The sequence below is a fragment of the Anastrepha ludens genome, chromosome X, assembly GCF_028408465.1.
Source record: "Anastrepha ludens isolate Willacy chromosome X, idAnaLude1.1, whole genome shotgun sequence".
In the NCBI taxonomy this organism is placed as follows: Eukaryota; Metazoa; Arthropoda; class Insecta; order Diptera; family Tephritidae; genus Anastrepha; species Anastrepha ludens.
Window position 1 is genome coordinate 56,847,824 of NC_071503.1, and position 17,785 is coordinate 56,865,608.

Genomic DNA, 17,785 nt, shown 5'->3' on the forward strand with positions numbered 1-17,785 from the left:
GCTCCCGGCTTAAAGTAGTTTTGACTGTTTTCAATAACTTTGCCCCAAACTGCTGAAACTATCGCATCCGTCTGTTTGCAAACGTTGACTCCTCTGAGTTTTTTTGTTGAAACGAGTATATGGCAGAATCTGAATAAAATCTCGTCTACACATAGAGCTGGAGAAAAATGATGGTCCCCACGTGCTGTGTCCTTCGACGCCCCACGTGCGAACAATATTGCCATAAATACTTTCAATTTTGCTTGCGTAATTGTCAGTTTTTCCCCGAAACTCGAGAGGTTTCTAACTTAGTACAAATACTTATATGTTTCAAAATATGGTTCTAATAGGAACACAATACTTTCAAGCTTGTGCGTAAGGAATATTGATTTTGCCTTGATTTGTGACCGACCGGGGGAAGATAGAGAGGGGAAGAGAGGAAAATTGTCGCTGTTATGGAGCCCATCTAGAGTGCGATATAATAGCTTGGGGGCGATAGAGGGGAAGATAGTATGATGGCTGGATCGGAAAAGGCTTTGTGGGTAGAAAAATGGGTGGGTAAACCATCGTTGAGGACTATAAGGTCATGGGAAAGGATTAGGTCTTCTATAATCTGGCCTCTACTGTTTGTAGAAGGCGAACCCCATAGGGGGTTCCAGGCGCTGAAGTCTCCGAGCAGAATAATCGGGGTATTGAAAATATTGAGGATATTTGAAAGTTGGCTGGGTGTGAAATTTTGATGTGGTGGAATATAATAATTACTGTAAGTTTGTACCCAATATCAACTTTTTCATAAATACAGCGGCAGCAGTTATGGTAGTAGCCTATATAAGTATTAGGCGGATGGGCAGTATTATTATGGGGAAGATGGGTTTCTTGTAAGGTAATGATATCTGGGTAGAATTCATTAATTAATATTTTGAGGTCTGCATTATTATTACATACACCGTTCAAATTCCACTGCAGGAAACGAAACATTTATTCTAAAATTTCGTCTTGCAATGGCCAGGAGTTAGGAAGTACAGTGGGATTGTTTGGCGTGGAAAGATGTGAACGCAATGCTGATACCATTACACTTGTTGTTGGGTCATCGACTGACAACATTGTTGGAATTGTGTTTATACACATTCTTTATTTTCTTTTGCTTCTGAGTTTGAAAAGCTATCATGTGCACGGTATGTTTCTACAGTGCTTGGGTCTTCTTGCGTTGTGCATACGTGAGTATTGTGTTGTTGTATATTAAAAATTGGGGTTTGTTGTTGTAAGTTGTTATCATTTATGTTGGGTAAACCGGTTTTATTGAGGGCGGGAGTCGTCTTGTGATTTTTGTATGAAATGTTTGGGACGTGACTTGTTTCATTGTTATTTTTAGAATAGTTAACTCATTTAGAGGATTTTGTTGTTGCGAATTTTTGTGACATTAGAAAAAGTGGTAGAATGAGAGTTGAAGACAGGGGGATTTTGAATACGGTGTAATTTGATGGCTTCGCGCATAGAACATTTTATGTCGGTTTTTATTATCACATACAGGAAATTTGTTACACCGTTTTACTGTATGCCTGAGAATCTGACAATTGTTGCATCTCATAGGATTAGGGTAATATGGTCTAACTTTGGTGGTATCTACTTTTTCGTGTAAATGGTACATTTCAAACGTAAGTAAGACTACACCACTAGGAGTCGACTTACCGTCAACAAATTTAAAGAACTTGAACACTGAAACAACACCCTGTTCGCTTAAATTTTTGATTATTTCGCTCTCTGCTACTTCATTCAGACAAGGTGCATATATGTATGTACATATAGTGCCTTTCACATTGCAGACTCCTATTAAATTTGTAGTGGAAATACATTTTTTTGCAACGTTGTTTTTCACTAACAAAAATAAATTACCGTCCCTAAGTTCTGAAATACCATTCGCGGTTACACGGGCAAAATTGTTTTCGGCAACATTTTGACATTTAATACTTTAGCATTTTCTGGTTCGGATATATTCTGCAACCCGCTAACATGTAAAGCGGGGAAAACGTTCAACAGTTTCTTAAATATATCAATGAAGAATGCAAACTTTTTAAATAATAAATGATTTGTTGTTTTTTTAATTAAAATATATTTATAAATTGTTGTACTTTAAAATACTACTAAAAATTAAATTAAAAATACTTCATATATAAAAAAACTTAAAATTAACGTGAGTATCTAGAAATGCGGGAAAAAATTAGAATTCAACATAAACATGCCCCATGACTATCATATCTTAAATTATACCTACTTTACTACCAAAAATTATCGTTCATTTCCCAAGCAGTGTTCGGATGTTTGTCATCGTTGTTATCTTCCGTTTGATTGAAAACCAACACATAACTCAAAACTTTCTCCCACAAAAGAAGAAAATAAATGAAGCAACTGTCAAAAATTGCTATAAGATAAGAAATACCAATAAGAAGCGCAAAGTGTGTCGCCAGTACAGGAGACAAATTCCCTTCTCTCTACCGCGGCCGTCCTTCTCCCCCGAACAAAATGTTTCCCTTCCAAATGTTTCCGTGTGTAAATGGGCACTAACAGGGAAAACCTGTTATCACCCCCCGTGGTGGAATATTGGTTAAACACTACACTAAACGGTGATTAACGATACACGTGGCAGTTCGAATAATTTAGTAAATGGTATCTGTGTATGGAAAAGCGGAATCCACCAAGAAAAAAAGCACAAAATAGATCACCAAAAACACTGTACGCACAACCTTTCCCGTTGAGTATCAGTCGATGACTGCTGTGTTAGGTTAGGTTAGGTTAGGTTAAATGGCTGCCCTAGCTAAGGGTTCACTTGAACCAATATTAGAAAATTCGTCCGTTGTGGTGCCATACATGGGAGAGGAGAAAGGAGAAGGGAAGGAGCCTTGGGATTAGAGACGATGATGACCATACATTTTACGGCGACGCCGATGGTGGCTGATTTGCATTCGTAGTTAGCCGCAACAAGCTGATTAACTTCACCAAATTTATGATATTTACACCGGCTATATCCGCAGGCGTTGCGAAAAAGTGAGAGCCTAGATGTCTAAGTCTTTGCCAGACGAGAGCAGGGCAGCTGAGAACAAGGTGTTGAGATGATTCCACCTCGTCCTCCAGACAGTTTCTGCAGAACGGACTTGAGGCAATCCCAAGTCTCACGGCTTGAACACCTAACGGACAATGCCCGGTAAGGATGCCCACCAAATGCGAGAGCTAGGGCTTTGTTAGCCTTAGGAGTTCCCTTGAGCGTCCCCGATCTACCCGTGGCCAGAAGGATCTCGCGACCTTGCACGTTTGCGCACTAACCCAGCGCTCGCTGAGTTGACTCGAGGCCCATCTTTCCAGGAGCAGACCACAGGTTCTCAGAGGAACCCCAATTCTCTCATTTCGCGACCGTCTCCAAAGTTCCCTGTCTAGCCAGCTCATCAGCCCAGCAGTTTCCTTCTATGCCGCTGTGCCCGGGAACCCAAATGAACCTGATGACGAAGTATTCGGATGCAATCGAGAAAGAAGCCAGACATTCCCCGACCAATTTCGAACGCACAAACAAGGCCCTAATTGCCGATTGGCTATCGGAGTAAATATTTACTTCCTTAACGGTAATTACCGAATTAAGCAACCAGTCCACCGCTTCCTTAATTGCGGATACCTCCGCTTGGAAAACCCTACAGTGGTCCGGGAGCCTAAAGTTAAGTTTGATGGGAGGCTCCTTACAGAATACTCCCCCACCAACCTTTCCTACAATGTCCACGAGCGCCACATTCAGCATAGCGTTAAGCGCTAGAGTAGGAGTGGTACGGAGCGCCCCACTGATTCCAATGAGGGCAGACCTTTGTACCCTCTCCAGCTTCTTAACTGATACCATCCTTTCTAGCGAGTTCCACCAGACAAGGACTCCGTATAGCAAGATTGGTTTTATAATCATGTTATAAAGCCAAAAAGTGACTTTAGGCGAGAGGCCCCATCTTTTGCCGATAGCGCCCCTGCAACCATACAAGGCGATTGTTGTCTTTCTGATTCTCTCCTCAATGTTTCGCTTCCACGTAAGACCTCTATCAAGGATGAGTCCCAGGTACTTCACCTTGTCAGAGAGCACCAACGGAGCGCCCGACATTGAGGGGAGAAACACTCTTGGTATTTTGTATTTCCTCGTAAATAAGACGAGCTCCGTCTTCAGAGGATTTATCGATAGGCCGCAATTTGCGGTCCAATTTATAACTAGATTCAGATAACCCTGCATCAGTTCCATCAGAGTATCTAGAAACTTACCTCTGACAATAAGTGCCACGTCATCCGCGTAGGCAATCACCTTACAGCCCCTCCCCTCCAGCTACTCCAGCAGACCGTTAAGTACGGCAACCCAGAGTAGTGGCGAGAGAGCACCGCCTTGCGGAGTGCCTCTGTTCACTTGCCGGTGGAGAGAGGTGTCAGAGTTCTCTCGCTAAGCATCGTGTGGATAAGCCTTATGAGTTCGGTTCCGACTCCTAGTTTTCCTACCGACCTGATGATTGCCTCCGGGAGAACATTATTTAAAGCCCCCTCAATGTCGAGGAAGGCACCTACAGTGAACTCCTTCTGGTGGAGGGACACCTCGATGTCCTTAACAATTGTATGCAAAGCAGACTCTACCGATCTGCCTTTACAGTAAGCATGTTGAGCGTACGATAAACGCCCCCGAGGAATTTCACTCCTTAAATGCAGATCAATCAGCCTCTCCAGGGTTTTCAGCAGGAGCGAGGAGAGACTGATTGGTCTGAAATCCTTAGGGGATACATGTGAAATCTTTCCTGCCTTGGGTATGAAAGTTACTCTTACAGGCCTCCAAGATCTGGGTATGTAGCCCCTATCTATGCAGCTCGCGTAGATAGGAAGAAGCCAATGACAAAATACCTCAGCAGATTTCTGCAGTTGAACCGGTATAAAGCCATCGGGCCCAGGTGATTTGAAGGGCCTGAAAGAGTCAATCGCCCAAGCCAGGCGTCGCTTGTTCAACCAGCGGTGGTGGGTGCGTGGAGTGCTATGCGTCCTATCCCAGCCGATATTAAGCGAGTCCGGATTTGTCGGAAAATGGGCGTGAAGGAGTAACCGGAGTGACTCCTCGCTCCTCATGGTCCAGCACCCCGAGCTGTCTTTCAGGTACCCCATAGGTATGGAATTCCTCGAGAGACTACGTCTGAATCTCGCGGATTCATGACAGCCTTCCACGCTTTAGCAGAATCAACGCCATGAGTCTCGCTTCGCTTTCCTGATTTCGGACTTGTAAATTCCCAGTCCTATTTTGTACAGTTCTCATCCCAGGGAGACTTAAGTCTTCTGGCTCTATTAAAGAGCAGCATACATGAAGTCCTGATTTCCTTGAGCTCGGTTGTCCAACAAGGCGGCTTTTCCTTTTTGGGGGGCGATCTTAGTGGACAAGCGCTCTCGAGAGCTCTGTTGCACGCAGCGGTGAATGTCTCCACCAATACATCTATAGATTCTTCCGAGAGATCCGCGTTTTCTTGCGGTGCTTCCGGAAGGAAAACCTGCAGGTTTCTGCAGTATAGGTCCCAGTCCGTGCTCCTAAGGTTCCTGTAGGAGGATCTATTCGGTTTGGTTTCATTCAGAGAAAACTGGATGTATCTGTGATCCGAAAAGGAATGAGCGCAGAGCACCTTCCAATAAGATATTCGATACCTTAGTGTAGAAGAGGATAAGGTGAGGTCAAGCACCTCTTCCCTAACCGCCGTAATGAAGGTTGGGTACTTACCTCTATTGCAAATAACCAAGTCTTCGCTTAAAATAAAATCAAAAAGTGATTCACCTCTTGAGTTGATATCCGAACTTCCCCAGCAAGTGTGTTGGGAATTTGCATCGGTTCCGATAATGACGTCGGTTTTTCTCCGCCTCGCCTCAGCTAGGGCCTCCCCTACCAGCAACGGAGGTGGCTCCACCTCGTCATCGTGCGCCATATAGACTGAGATCAGCCAGAGTCTCCCGGTGGTGCTCTCCAGGCTTATAGAGACAATGTCCTCATTGCTGAAATTAGGCAAAATGAATGCTTTTAGTTCTTTTCTGATGAGTATACAGGATCTTTGTTTACCTGTACCACTGTGAACCATCAGTAAATAGTTTTTCGTCCTAATTCCGGAGATACCGCTACTGCTCAGCCACGGCTCTTGGATCAGGACCACGTCAACTCCACCTTGCTCAAGGTGAATTAATATGTTAGCACAAGCTGCCTTAGAAAAATCTTCATCTTCGATAATCTTCTCCAACATCCTGAGGTCAGCCTCCTCACTATCCGAGGCCAGAAGCCCCTCCTCCTCTGCCCTGTCGAACAGTTGCCCGATACTGAAGACTGACCCCGCTAGAGAGCGGGCGTCGTCAGCACTGACCCCATCCGACATGACAGATTCCACATCCATCTCCACGGGAGCTTCCTCTACCGTGGGCCTATCCCCTCCCAGCACTACCGGAGTTGCAGAGACATCACCCCTGGCATCGGTCTGGTAAACCTTCAGGACAACCTTCTCGAAACCATAAGTGATGATCCCTTCAGTTTCAGCGAGAGGCCCGAAGGACTCTGCATATAGCAGAATCAGTGCTTGCCGAAAATGTCCTTGACTACCTTCCAGTTGTGCGTGGGAAGTTTGGGGTTGCAGTAACGGAGGATTTCTTCCATATCCTCTGGAGCAGAGGGCTCTGAGGGAAGCCAGACCCGGGCGCGCGGACGAAGAGGTAGGTCCTGCCTGCTTAGCGACTGCGCTAAAAGATTTCGGCGGACCGCCCCCAGTCCTCGGTTTCTTCGGTCGGAGAATTTCCTCCTCCTGAGAGCGTTGCCGCTTCACTGCCGATTCTACTGGCGGTGCTACCTCACCCTCCCTTTCCACTCGGCCTTTCTCTGCCCCACTAAGTACCATCCTGGCCCACTCCAGCGTCCTTAAATACTTCTCAGGTACCTGCGAAGCATTTTGGCCGCCGTAGCGTTCCAGGATTTTAGCGGCTATGCATTGGTCAGAGAAGGCTTTCCTGCTCTGTCCTCGCTGCCGTTTAGGCCTAGCAAGGGACCCCTGAAAAGAAGTCCCAGAAACCCCCGGAAAGCTTGGGGAAAACCCCTTACTGGTACTGGCCATCCCCTCCAGTCCTACCTCACTACGGCTGGCAAGCGGTTCCGCAAGCGAGCCTACGTAAAGCGGGTCCCCGCTCACCCCCCCTGGGATGGTGCTCGAAGTCGATTCCGACTTCCCCCCAGAGCCCCACCTAGATAACGCTTTGAGCGTCGACTCTGACACCCATCCGCCCCTACTTGTTTTGTCCCCCGGGGCTGCTTCTCGGTTAGTGCTGATTAGAGAAGGCGGTTCCGCCCCTCTTTCCTTAAGTGAGGAGACCTTGGGGTTCGGCTTCGAGTCCCCACTGCCGCCTACATTTTTTGGGTTTTTATTTTTGGTTTTGTTTTTGTTGTTGTTGTTATTCCTGTTTTTTTGATTGGGTCCCCACTCGGAGCCGCTATCCATGACTCGAATGTGTAGTCGTCCCTAAGTGATCCCACGGTTATCTGTGCCGAGGCAGGGAGGCCGTGCTAGGGTTGACGCATACCCTTATGAGGCATGCGTTCCGAGCCAGATCGGACGCAAAGCGGGAATCATCTCAACCACACCTACACCACCAACCCAATGGCGACGAGTTTGGAACGTACTCCGAGGCCTGCCAGGGTTTTAACGGGACGGGGGCAGTCACGACATTGGCCCACTGCTGTGTTAATTAAAATAAAATTTTTTGTGTTTTTTCTTTGTTTTGTGTTGAACATACATTATATTTTTAATACAAATTAAGTTATTTATGAATTAAATAAACAATAAAAACAAATGTTTTTAATAAGTTTTCGGAACATAAACCCCGTTTTTGTACTGGCTCTGGGTGTCACACAACACGGGTTTCACACAACTCGGCATTTTCTAGGAACCTGTCTTCTGTGTTATAGGTTACCTGTAATTTCGAACGGATTAGAGCAAACTATCATTGCATCCAGTCTTTCTTGTTCTTCTAACTAACGCCGCCATCTGTCAACGCTATAAGAGCTCCTTGATAGAAAAAGTAAAGAGAGGACCAATTCGAATAAGGAAAACTTAAAGAGCACTTTAATTGAAGAAGGGGGAATTGTGGTTTGTTTTTGTTTACTGCTTGTGCAGAGGTAAACTCCTATTGAATAAACCTTATGATTTGGGTTCGGATATTTTAATTTTTACCAATAACTGTATTGAAGTAAAAACTTTAACATATGTAGATGAAATAGCTGGTTTCTCGTTTTTGACGTTCGCAGTGTTCGCATCACGATAGTTTGCCGTATCACGCTGCTGTTGTTGCTCGGGATTATTGGACCACAACTTGATCCGTATATATACATACAGTGAGTCAATAAAGTTAAAGTACACACATCAGTCAGATAAAAAAATGCATATGTTTCATTCAATTTACATAAAAATTTATTAGAGCTTGTATATTTCACATTGCAAATAAAGTAAGGAACATAAAATCATTCTTTTCAATTCATTACATACTAGCTTTAAAAAATATATTAATAAACAAAAAACTTTGCACTATCGTGATTTCACATAAAAAAAGTTTAAGTACACTTTATAAATAATATTAAAAAAAGAACAAAAACAAAAAACGTGGAATAAATTAATATTTTGTTGGTCCTCCACCTGCATCGATAACAGCTTGTAAGCGTCTACGCATGCTTCTTACTAACCTTTTAGTGTGATTTTCTGCGATTTTGCCCCACTCCTCTGATAACGCATTTTTAAGCGATCCCTTTGAGGTTATATTATGTTTCCGAATTCTTTTTTCTAACAAATCCCAGACATGTTCAATGGGAGTTAGGTCCGGTGATTGTGGGGGAGTATGCAGTTGTTTGCAGTTGTAAAGGAGCCATTCCTTAACTAAATATGACGTGTGCTTGGGGTCGTTATCCTGCTCAAAAAGAAATGTAATTTCATCGAGCCCCAATTGCGTTGCACTTTGCTTAAGGTTGCTGCGTAAAATGCTTAGATATGAATGCTTATCCATAGTAGTTTCAATAAAGATCATTTTACCCGCTGGTGGGGGCCGCCATACACCCCCAAATCATTATGTTACCGCCACCGTGTTTGACAGTCGGTATTAAATTTTTTATCTGCATCTCCTCATTAGGCTTTCTCCATATTTTTGTCGCTCCATCCGGTCCATAAATATTATATTTAGATTCATCGCTAAATAATACGTTATCCGAAAAGGAATCTGGCTTTTCTAAGTGCTCCTTTGCAAAATCCAAACGTTTTTTTTATTAATAGGTGATATTAGAGGGTTTCTACGTAGAACTCTTCCATTGCAACCAGCTTTATGAAGTACATTTCTAATGGTCTGAGGATTGACGCTTGTTGCAGTTCCTTGTAGCAATTCATCACGTATTTTTGGAGCAGATTTTTTGGGATCAGCTTTGATGGCATTCAAAATATATCTCTCTTCCCGTTCGGAAATTTTTTTTGGGCGACCAGAACGTGGTTTTTTTTTGCACATTTCCATTGCTGTTGTGAAAGTTAATAATATTTTGTACGGTAGAATGTGTTTTTCCAACAATTCTTCCAATTTCACGCAATGAGTTTTTTTCCAAATACAATTTGATGATCAGTTTTCTTATTTCCATCGATATTTCTTTACCTTTTCCGATTTCGTCCACTTTGAACTAGCGCCTGTATACAAATGTACAAATTATCAATAATAAAATGCTTCAAACGCATTTCTACACTTGTTTGCTAAAACCCAAACAAATTTAAATCCGTTATTTTTACAAAAACAACCACGCAACAATACAAATTTGCGTGTTGTGCTTAAACTTTTTTTGCGCAAATTTAGCGCTCATTGAGGGTTATTTTACGTATGCATCTAAAATGTATAACGGGAACAACAAAAAAACCGGTTTTCATGACAACAATGTACTCTTTTAATGATACAAAGATATTGCATGAAGTTTTTTTTAACATAACTATGATAATTCTTAGTGTTTGTAAGAAATAACAAGGTGTACTTAAACTTTATTGACTCACTGTAAGTACATATAGCTCTACAATCAAGACTTCCATCTTATGTAACTTCGCCTGTGTTCTGCTTAGTCAATAAACTAAAATAATTAAATTATAGCCAACGAAAGAATGTAGACTTCGAAATCGGGTATACTAGCGAATTAATGTTTACAAATAAAGCAAGTAACGCTAACATCGCGAGAAATATTTATTGGCATTAACCAATTGTTAAAATATCTTGATAACATAGAGCGATGTGTGATGATATAAAGCAAGATTTACCAAACTTATTCCAATCAAAAAATGTCTAGAAACTTCGTATTTTTAATTTTTTCTCCTAATAGGTAAAAAAGAACAATTCCCGGGTTTAAAATAAATAAATAACTTAAGTTTAAATCATTAACGAAAAGGTTCAAAACTCATTGATATGCACTCTTTCGGCTGTGGCTTGAAATAGAGCCAGAAGTATTTACTTAAATATAGCCGTGCCCTGGGATATACTAAAAGTTTGAAACTTCATGAAATAATCAATAGAAATACGGTAGGTGGGGCAATTCCCAATTCAGTCCCTCTAAATATTTCTGGACCGATTTAGCAACGTGGGCTTGGCGTTTTCATGCAGTTTATCATTCCTACCGTCCCATTCCGGCCGCTTAACGATCGCCAGTGATGATTTCAGATGGTTTAAGGGGTTACATGGGTTTCGTGGGTTCAAAAATTTTTTTGGCTTATTAATCTCTACAACATCTCACGAATATTATCCTGAATTTTCAAGTCGATGCGAATAGTAGTTTCGGAGATATAGCCTTTGGAAGGTGTGCGCTCCAAGCCACTTTTATTGTTAAAACATTAACCGCGTTTTTCCCGGAACCCTGTTTTCAAAGTCGGTTGTCAAATGTTCTACGAATACTACTCAACAGATCTTGATGAAATTTTACACAGGTGTTCGAGATACAATTTACTCGTGCTTGAACAAAGAATTTTATGTTTTTTCAATTACAACTATTTAAAAAAAAAAAACAAAATGTAAAGAAAATTTGACCGAAATTCTAATTTTTTTGGGAAAATGTCTGCCAAAACTCCAATTTTTACTTTTTTTTCTTTCCTTCGTTCAAGCACGAGTTTATGGTCTTAACTAAAACACTTATATTTGTTTTTTCATTTTTGATGATCCTGTCAGGAGTTATGCTTTCTCTCAAGCCCTCCAAGCGTCGCTTCATCGGATGTTGTCATCGTCCAAGCTTATGCGCCATACGTTAGGACGGGCATGATGACAGTCTTGTAGAGTGTTAATTTTGTTCGTCGAGAGAGGACTTTACTGCTCAGTTGCCTTAGTCCAAAGTAGCACTTATTGGCAAGAGAGATTCTGCGTTGGATTTCAAGGGTGACATTGTTATCGGTGTTAATGCTGGCTCCTAAATACACGAAGTCTTTTACAACCTGAAAATTATAACTGTCAACAGTGACGTGGGTGCCGATACGCGAGTGCGCCGACTGTTTGTTTGAAGACAAGAGGTACCTTGTTTTGTCCTCGTTCACCACCAAACCTATTCGCTTTTCCTCTTTATCCAGTTTGGAGAAGGCAGAACTAACAGCGCGGTTGTTAAGGCCGATGATGTCGATATCATCGGCATACGCCAACAATTGTACGCTTTTATAAAATATTGTTCCTGAGCAATTAAGTTCTGCGGCTTTTACGATGCTCTCCAACATCAGGTTAAAGAAGTCACACGACAGCGAGTCACCCTGTTTGAAACCTCGTTTGGTGTCAAACGGCGCAGAGAGATCCTTCCCAATTCTGACGGCGCTGCTGGTGTTGAGCAACGTCACCTTGCATAGCCATATTAGTTTTGCGGGGATACCAAATTCAGACATCGCGGCATACAAGTAACTCCTTTCCGTACTGTTGAATGCAGCTTTGAAATCTCCGAAAAGATAGTGTATGTCGATTCTCCTTTCATGGGTCTTTTCCAAGATTTGGCGTATTGTGAATATTTGGTCGATGGTAGACTTTCCAGGTCTAAGGCCACACTGATAATTTCCAATCAGTTGGTTGACGGTGGACTTCAGCCTTTCACACAATAGGCGATATTTAGAATACTAATCCCGCAGTAATTGGCACAGATTGCAGGATCGCTCGATTGTTCCTATTGGCCAGCATCTCAAGCTCCTCGCACTCACGTATTTCGGCCTCTCGTTTCTTCTTTCGGATAATACGTCTCTCTTCCTTTTTTAGCTCTCTGTAGCGATCCCACATGGCTCGCGTTGCGCCCGATCGCAGCGTGGCTCTATAGGCAGCATCCTTTCTTTCTGCGGCAGCATGACATTCCTCGTCGTACCAACTATTTTTTCGGGATAGCCGGAATCCGATTTCATTTTCGGCTGCGGTACGTAGAGAACGAGAAATGTTGCTCCATTGTTCGTGCATGCCGGTTTGTTGGGCAGTACTCTGTGAGAGCAGGAGTGAGAGTCGAGTGGCGAATCTTCTGGGTGTCTGTTGTGATTGCAGCTTTTCGATGTTGAACATTCTTTGCGTAGGTAGATGTACGTTTTTTGCTGCACAGAGGCGTGTGGGCAATTTTGCTGCAACAAGGTAGTGATCCGAGTCGATGTTGGGTCCTCGGATCGTACGTACATCTAATGCACTAGAAGCGTTACTTCCATCTATCACAACATGGTCGATCTGGTTTCGTGTTTTTCGATCAGGAGACAGCCAACCGTAAATATTGATCAATATATGACACGTTTCAGCTGCACTTTTCTTCAAAAGGTAATAATGAAGCATGACTTCCAGCAAATGCTGTTTTTTCGGGACGAACCTGGACATTTTTGACGTCAGATAAAAAAGGACCTTTACGCTTCAAACGAAAGTCAACTGCTGCGATCGAGACCTGTATATACCTTCAAATCACCTGTATGTTACTAGAGTGAACATCAGCGGCGACACCTCTTTTACGAGGGCGGAAACTTATTTTCATACCCAATTTTTAAGATATCGGGGTGTATATGTAAGACTTTTAGTCACTTCTGTTAGGTATTGTGGCGTGTGTCTTGAAGTGACCTACCATTTTAAGCCGACTCCGAATGGATTGTTTTTTGTTTATGAGGATCTTTTTCATTGCAGAAATACACTCGGATCACAATACAATCGTTTTGAATATCTATAAGGGCAGTTGCTGATTTCGTACAATTGTGTACTGTGACCAAGACCATTTTTCCAAAAGTTTATTGCGAGTTTAAATAGCAGAGCTAAGTTTAATGTTGTATCAGGGTCAATAACTTATCATACCCCGAACGGTAGAAAGAGGGACATGGTTAATAAATAATTTGGTCAAGTCATTATTATTACAGATCATACAGATCACGTTTACAGATTTCAAATCATAATACATAAAAGTCGCACTACTGCCAGGAGAATGAAACGACTCATGAAGTGAACAAAATATTGGGTCGTGGTCCGATATAAAAATATTTTGTCAAATTTGAGAATGTGGTCAAAACTAGATGTAAAAACGAGATTTAAAACGCTGGTAATCTTGTTGCAGCTGATACATGATAAAGTAGTTTATAGGGGGGTTATTTACAGTTGGAGGGCCGAAAAAAAGCGAATTTTCCAGAATTTTTTCTAAGAAACCTTTTAAATTTATTAATCTAAAAATTTCTACATATATTATGTTATCTTTTAACTCTATTTTAAGACTTAGTATTAGTATTAGCGGTAGCCGTATGGGTTGGTGCGTGACTACCATTCGGAATTCACATAGAGAACGTAGGTTGGAATTTCGGTGAAACACCAAAATTAAGAAAACATTTTTTCTAATAGCGGTCGCCCTTGGCAGGCAATGGCAAACCTTCGAGTGTATTTCTTCCATGAAAAAGCTCCTCATAAAAATATCTGCCGTTTGGAGTCAGCTTGAAACATTTGTGGAACAACATCAAGACGCATGCCACAAATACGAAAAAGAGCTCGACCAAACACCCAAAAAGTGTGTACGCGCCAATTACATATGTATATGTCTATTCATGTACGTATATTAGTAAAAATATTTATTTGGAAAAGAGCTACAGCTGATCTCCGGGAGCTCCTATAAAAAAAGATGTTTTGCGGTGACCACTATAGCTCTGAACTGGATCCTCTGAAATTAAAATTAATCGAAGGAATAAGCAAAATAAATTTTTTTGACAAAATGGCGGTTTCTCAAAAAAAAAATTCATTTTTGTTTTCGATTTGAAATTTCGGCCTTAAATTGTTTATAAAAAATAAATATTTATCGGTAAGGAAAAATCTTCGATTAAGTACTAAAAAATATATATTATTTAAGAAGCTCGTGTTGAAATTTGAGACTAATCCGTTTAGCCGTTTTCGAGTAATGTTGGTCACCGACTTTGAAAGCACCATTTTGAGAAAAATGCGTTTAAAGTTTGCAAAGCTCTTTACAAGCACTTTGAAACGCTTTTTATAATTTGCGTCAACTTCGAAAATTTCACCTAAACGATATTAAATTTTCTGTGTGTATTAAATCGATTTTTTGAAAGTTCCAACTGTATGTTACTCCTTAATAGCGTATGAGTATCTTAAAAGAAGGTTTAAACTAAAGTCTCCAAATGTAACACAACACTCATTATCAATCAAAAACATAAACAACTCAAGAAACAATGAATCTAACATGCAACACATATGGGGGTTATACACACATGACATTAGTATTTTAATAGCATTGATACTGCCGAAGATGCAATTTTCAGAGTAATTACAACACAAACCCCGCTTTTGATTGTTTGGTTGTGACATATCATATTAAAGCTAGGGATGCTATAATAAAAGACAGAACTACTAGAGTTGAACCACGTTTCTGAAACAGAGAAGGCGTCAAGATTCCCCAAGAATATTCCTAACATAGTCAAACTTATCGCTGTTAAGGCGTGGCGCATTAAAATGAACCACGTTAAGGTCCTTAGACTATAAACAATTAATGCTGTAGTCTGATGTCCTAGCGGTGTGTTAATCCAGCAAGCCGAACTGATGAAGGAGCAACTAAAAAATTTTATCAAACAAGTAAAACATAAACAGAAACAAAAATGATTGACATTAAACAAAGTGAGATGGAAAGGTACAATAGAACATTTTAAAATAGTAAAAATGCTAAAGAAATAGCCTAGAGCTAAAGAAAAGTTAACAAACAGTGAATAAAGAGAAATAGGCCAAGATAGAAAGATAGAGAAAAAACAAGTTACTAACTTAAATTGTTAAACTTTATAATTTAAAAGTAGAAAAACGATCGTATAATACATACATATGTCAATTACTTCACTTTCTGGTGTCATTAAAATCATTATTTGCCAAATCCAGATGGTACTCTTCCGGCAAAAAAAATTAAAAACCTCCCGGAACTCCGTTCGCCGTGCCACAATCCATACGAATGAAGTCAACTCCCCGTTTCCGTTGCCTCCTCTTGAATCGCGCAGCTCTTTTGTCAGATTGTATCTCAATCCTCATTTCCTTTTAATCTACTATTGCGAACGACGTTTGAGGTGTTCGAGTTTCATGAAGAGATTAGCATGTGGGCATGCCCGATTCCGGTTCGAGACTTTGCTCTTCTTTGCCATAAGTTCCAGAACAAAAGAGTCATCGCCCGTCCTGTCACGCTTTCCCGGTGACATTTTGGGTATAGTGTTGGAGCCCAAACGATTTTAAGTACTCAGTACTTGACCATAACCGCAGATTTCATCTCATTTCGTCTTCTTTCTTTCAGCTTCGTAGCGATAAGCTTTTCGCCCATTTGATTGACTCCGTTCAGGAACGGTACCTTCCGGACAGCTTTAGTCTTCAATATGAATTGATTCGTTGAAGTATCCATGTCCGAAGAATATTGGTTTTTTGAAAGCATAAGATGTCTCAAATGGATATTTATTGTGTTATCAATAATATTCTATGAACGGCTTATTGAACTCGCTTTTCCATGTTTACTAAATTTGTAATGAAGTCTGTGTACTCAGATCTTCAAGGCTTGGTTATTAATAAAATTTAGAACCGTTACCCACGTTTTGTAGTTTTATTAAGGAAGTGCTTTTTTTGATTGCGAAAAGTGAAATTCTATTTGAAAGCACACGTTTTTTTCAGTTAATAACACACTTTCACAGATTTGCGAAAAATAAACGTGCAATTGAACTCAAAAATGACTTTACAATATCACTGTGGAACAAATTCAGGTTAGCAAAAATTAGGTCCATTCTGAGAGTGGCGGGTGAAAATAGAGGCGAAATTAGAAGACCCGTATCGCGCCGTTTTTTTATGTTAGTTCGAATTTTTTTTTAATCGGCCTTCGAAGTTTGCAGTCAAATGCCGATTTTCAATATATTGTTTCATAAGTACCACAAAAATTTTCGAAATCAATTTTTTCAAAAATTGTAATTGTTGCACAGGTCTCTAGCAGATTGAAAAAATATCAATTAGTCGACGAGTTATAGCCAAAAAACCATATAAACAATTTTGCTCCGATTTCGAGCTTCGAAGGCCGATTAAAAAAAAATTCGAACTAACATAAAAAAACGGCGCGATACGGGTCATCTAATTTCGCCTCTATTTTCACCCGCCACTCTCAGAATGGACCTAATTTTTGCTAACCTGAATTTGTTCCACAGTGTATTCGTAGCCGAAGTTATTATTAAACTAAAGTTAGTTCATCACATGTTAAGTTCTTAAAAAACATTTAAATAAAGAAACATCATCAGCAAGTGAGTGACTCTATTTCATCGCACATCTCTGTATATACAAATAATATTCAGCAGAGTAAAAGGTAATGTGCTTAAAGAACATATAAATTTAAAAAGGATGCTTAGGAAATGTCTCTTAATACAAAAATTTCTTTTTATTTATTTCGGTATTTCATAATTTTCTCAAATAACGATTATATTTATTTTATTACATTTAGGCAGTTTCATAGCTACAGTCCGGATAGTCTAGAGAGTAAAGTTTATATTAAAAGTTTTTGCCGGGCACATAAGATATTTTGAATGCATACATGTTTTTTGTATACATCTACTCTCAGTAAATGTGACGTGTATTTGTGTAGCTTAAGTCAGGGTATGTTCACTTTTCCCATAACTCCCACGCCTCTTTTTTTACGTTAAAGGCATTAACAAATGTAACATCACAAGTTCGAAATCTTTCCTGCCCTATAATCCCATAGGTGTACGGCATAGCCTAGAGAAAAAAGCAGTCCTTAAATTAACACTATTTGGTTGAATAAATGCAATCAAAATGTATTATTAGATAATTGAATCATCTGACATGTATATCATAAATAACTGTTTTTAGTTATGTTTTCTAAATCTATATATATATATATATATATATATATTTACTATATATAATTGCTAAATGGCGCTAACAAAAATTTTAATTTCTCATTTTTTTAATGCTTTAAACCCCGATTGATTGATTGATTCATTGAATGGTTGACTGACCAAAACTCTAAAAACAAACCAAAACTTTAAAACAAACCAAAACTCTAAAAACAAACAAAAACTTCAAAATAAAAAAAAAAACAAAAAATGAACATGAGCATACAAATATACCAATATTAACAAAAATATATACCAAAATTTTAAATCATCTTTAATCAAATAAACCAACGAATATAAAAATATAAATAAATAAATGATAATGTAAAAAACCGCAAACAAATATCGGACACTTTGCATTCGATAACCAAATGTAATAATTCTCCAAAAAACTAATATCGATTTAAATT

General features: G+C 40.1%; 1 protein-coding gene across 8 annotated transcripts in view; it reads left to right on the forward strand.

Annotated features, from left to right (window-relative positions):
- The window catches only part of LOC128869175 (plasma membrane calcium-transporting ATPase 1-like), a 151,028-nt gene that overhangs the window by 109,780 nt on the left and 23,463 nt on the right, over positions 1–17,785 (forward strand). Inside the window, exon 16 of one of the 8 annotated variants that reach the window (XM_054111684.1) lies at positions 8,291–17,593. The exons of the other annotated variants lie outside the window; for them this stretch is intronic. Within the exon in view, the coding sequence (XP_053967659.1) occupies positions 8,291–8,359 (69 nt within the window). The 3' untranslated portion in view covers positions 8,360–17,593. Of the gene's footprint in view, positions 1–8,290; positions 17,594–17,785 lie in introns of those variants that run through there. 8 annotated transcript variants of the gene reach the window in all.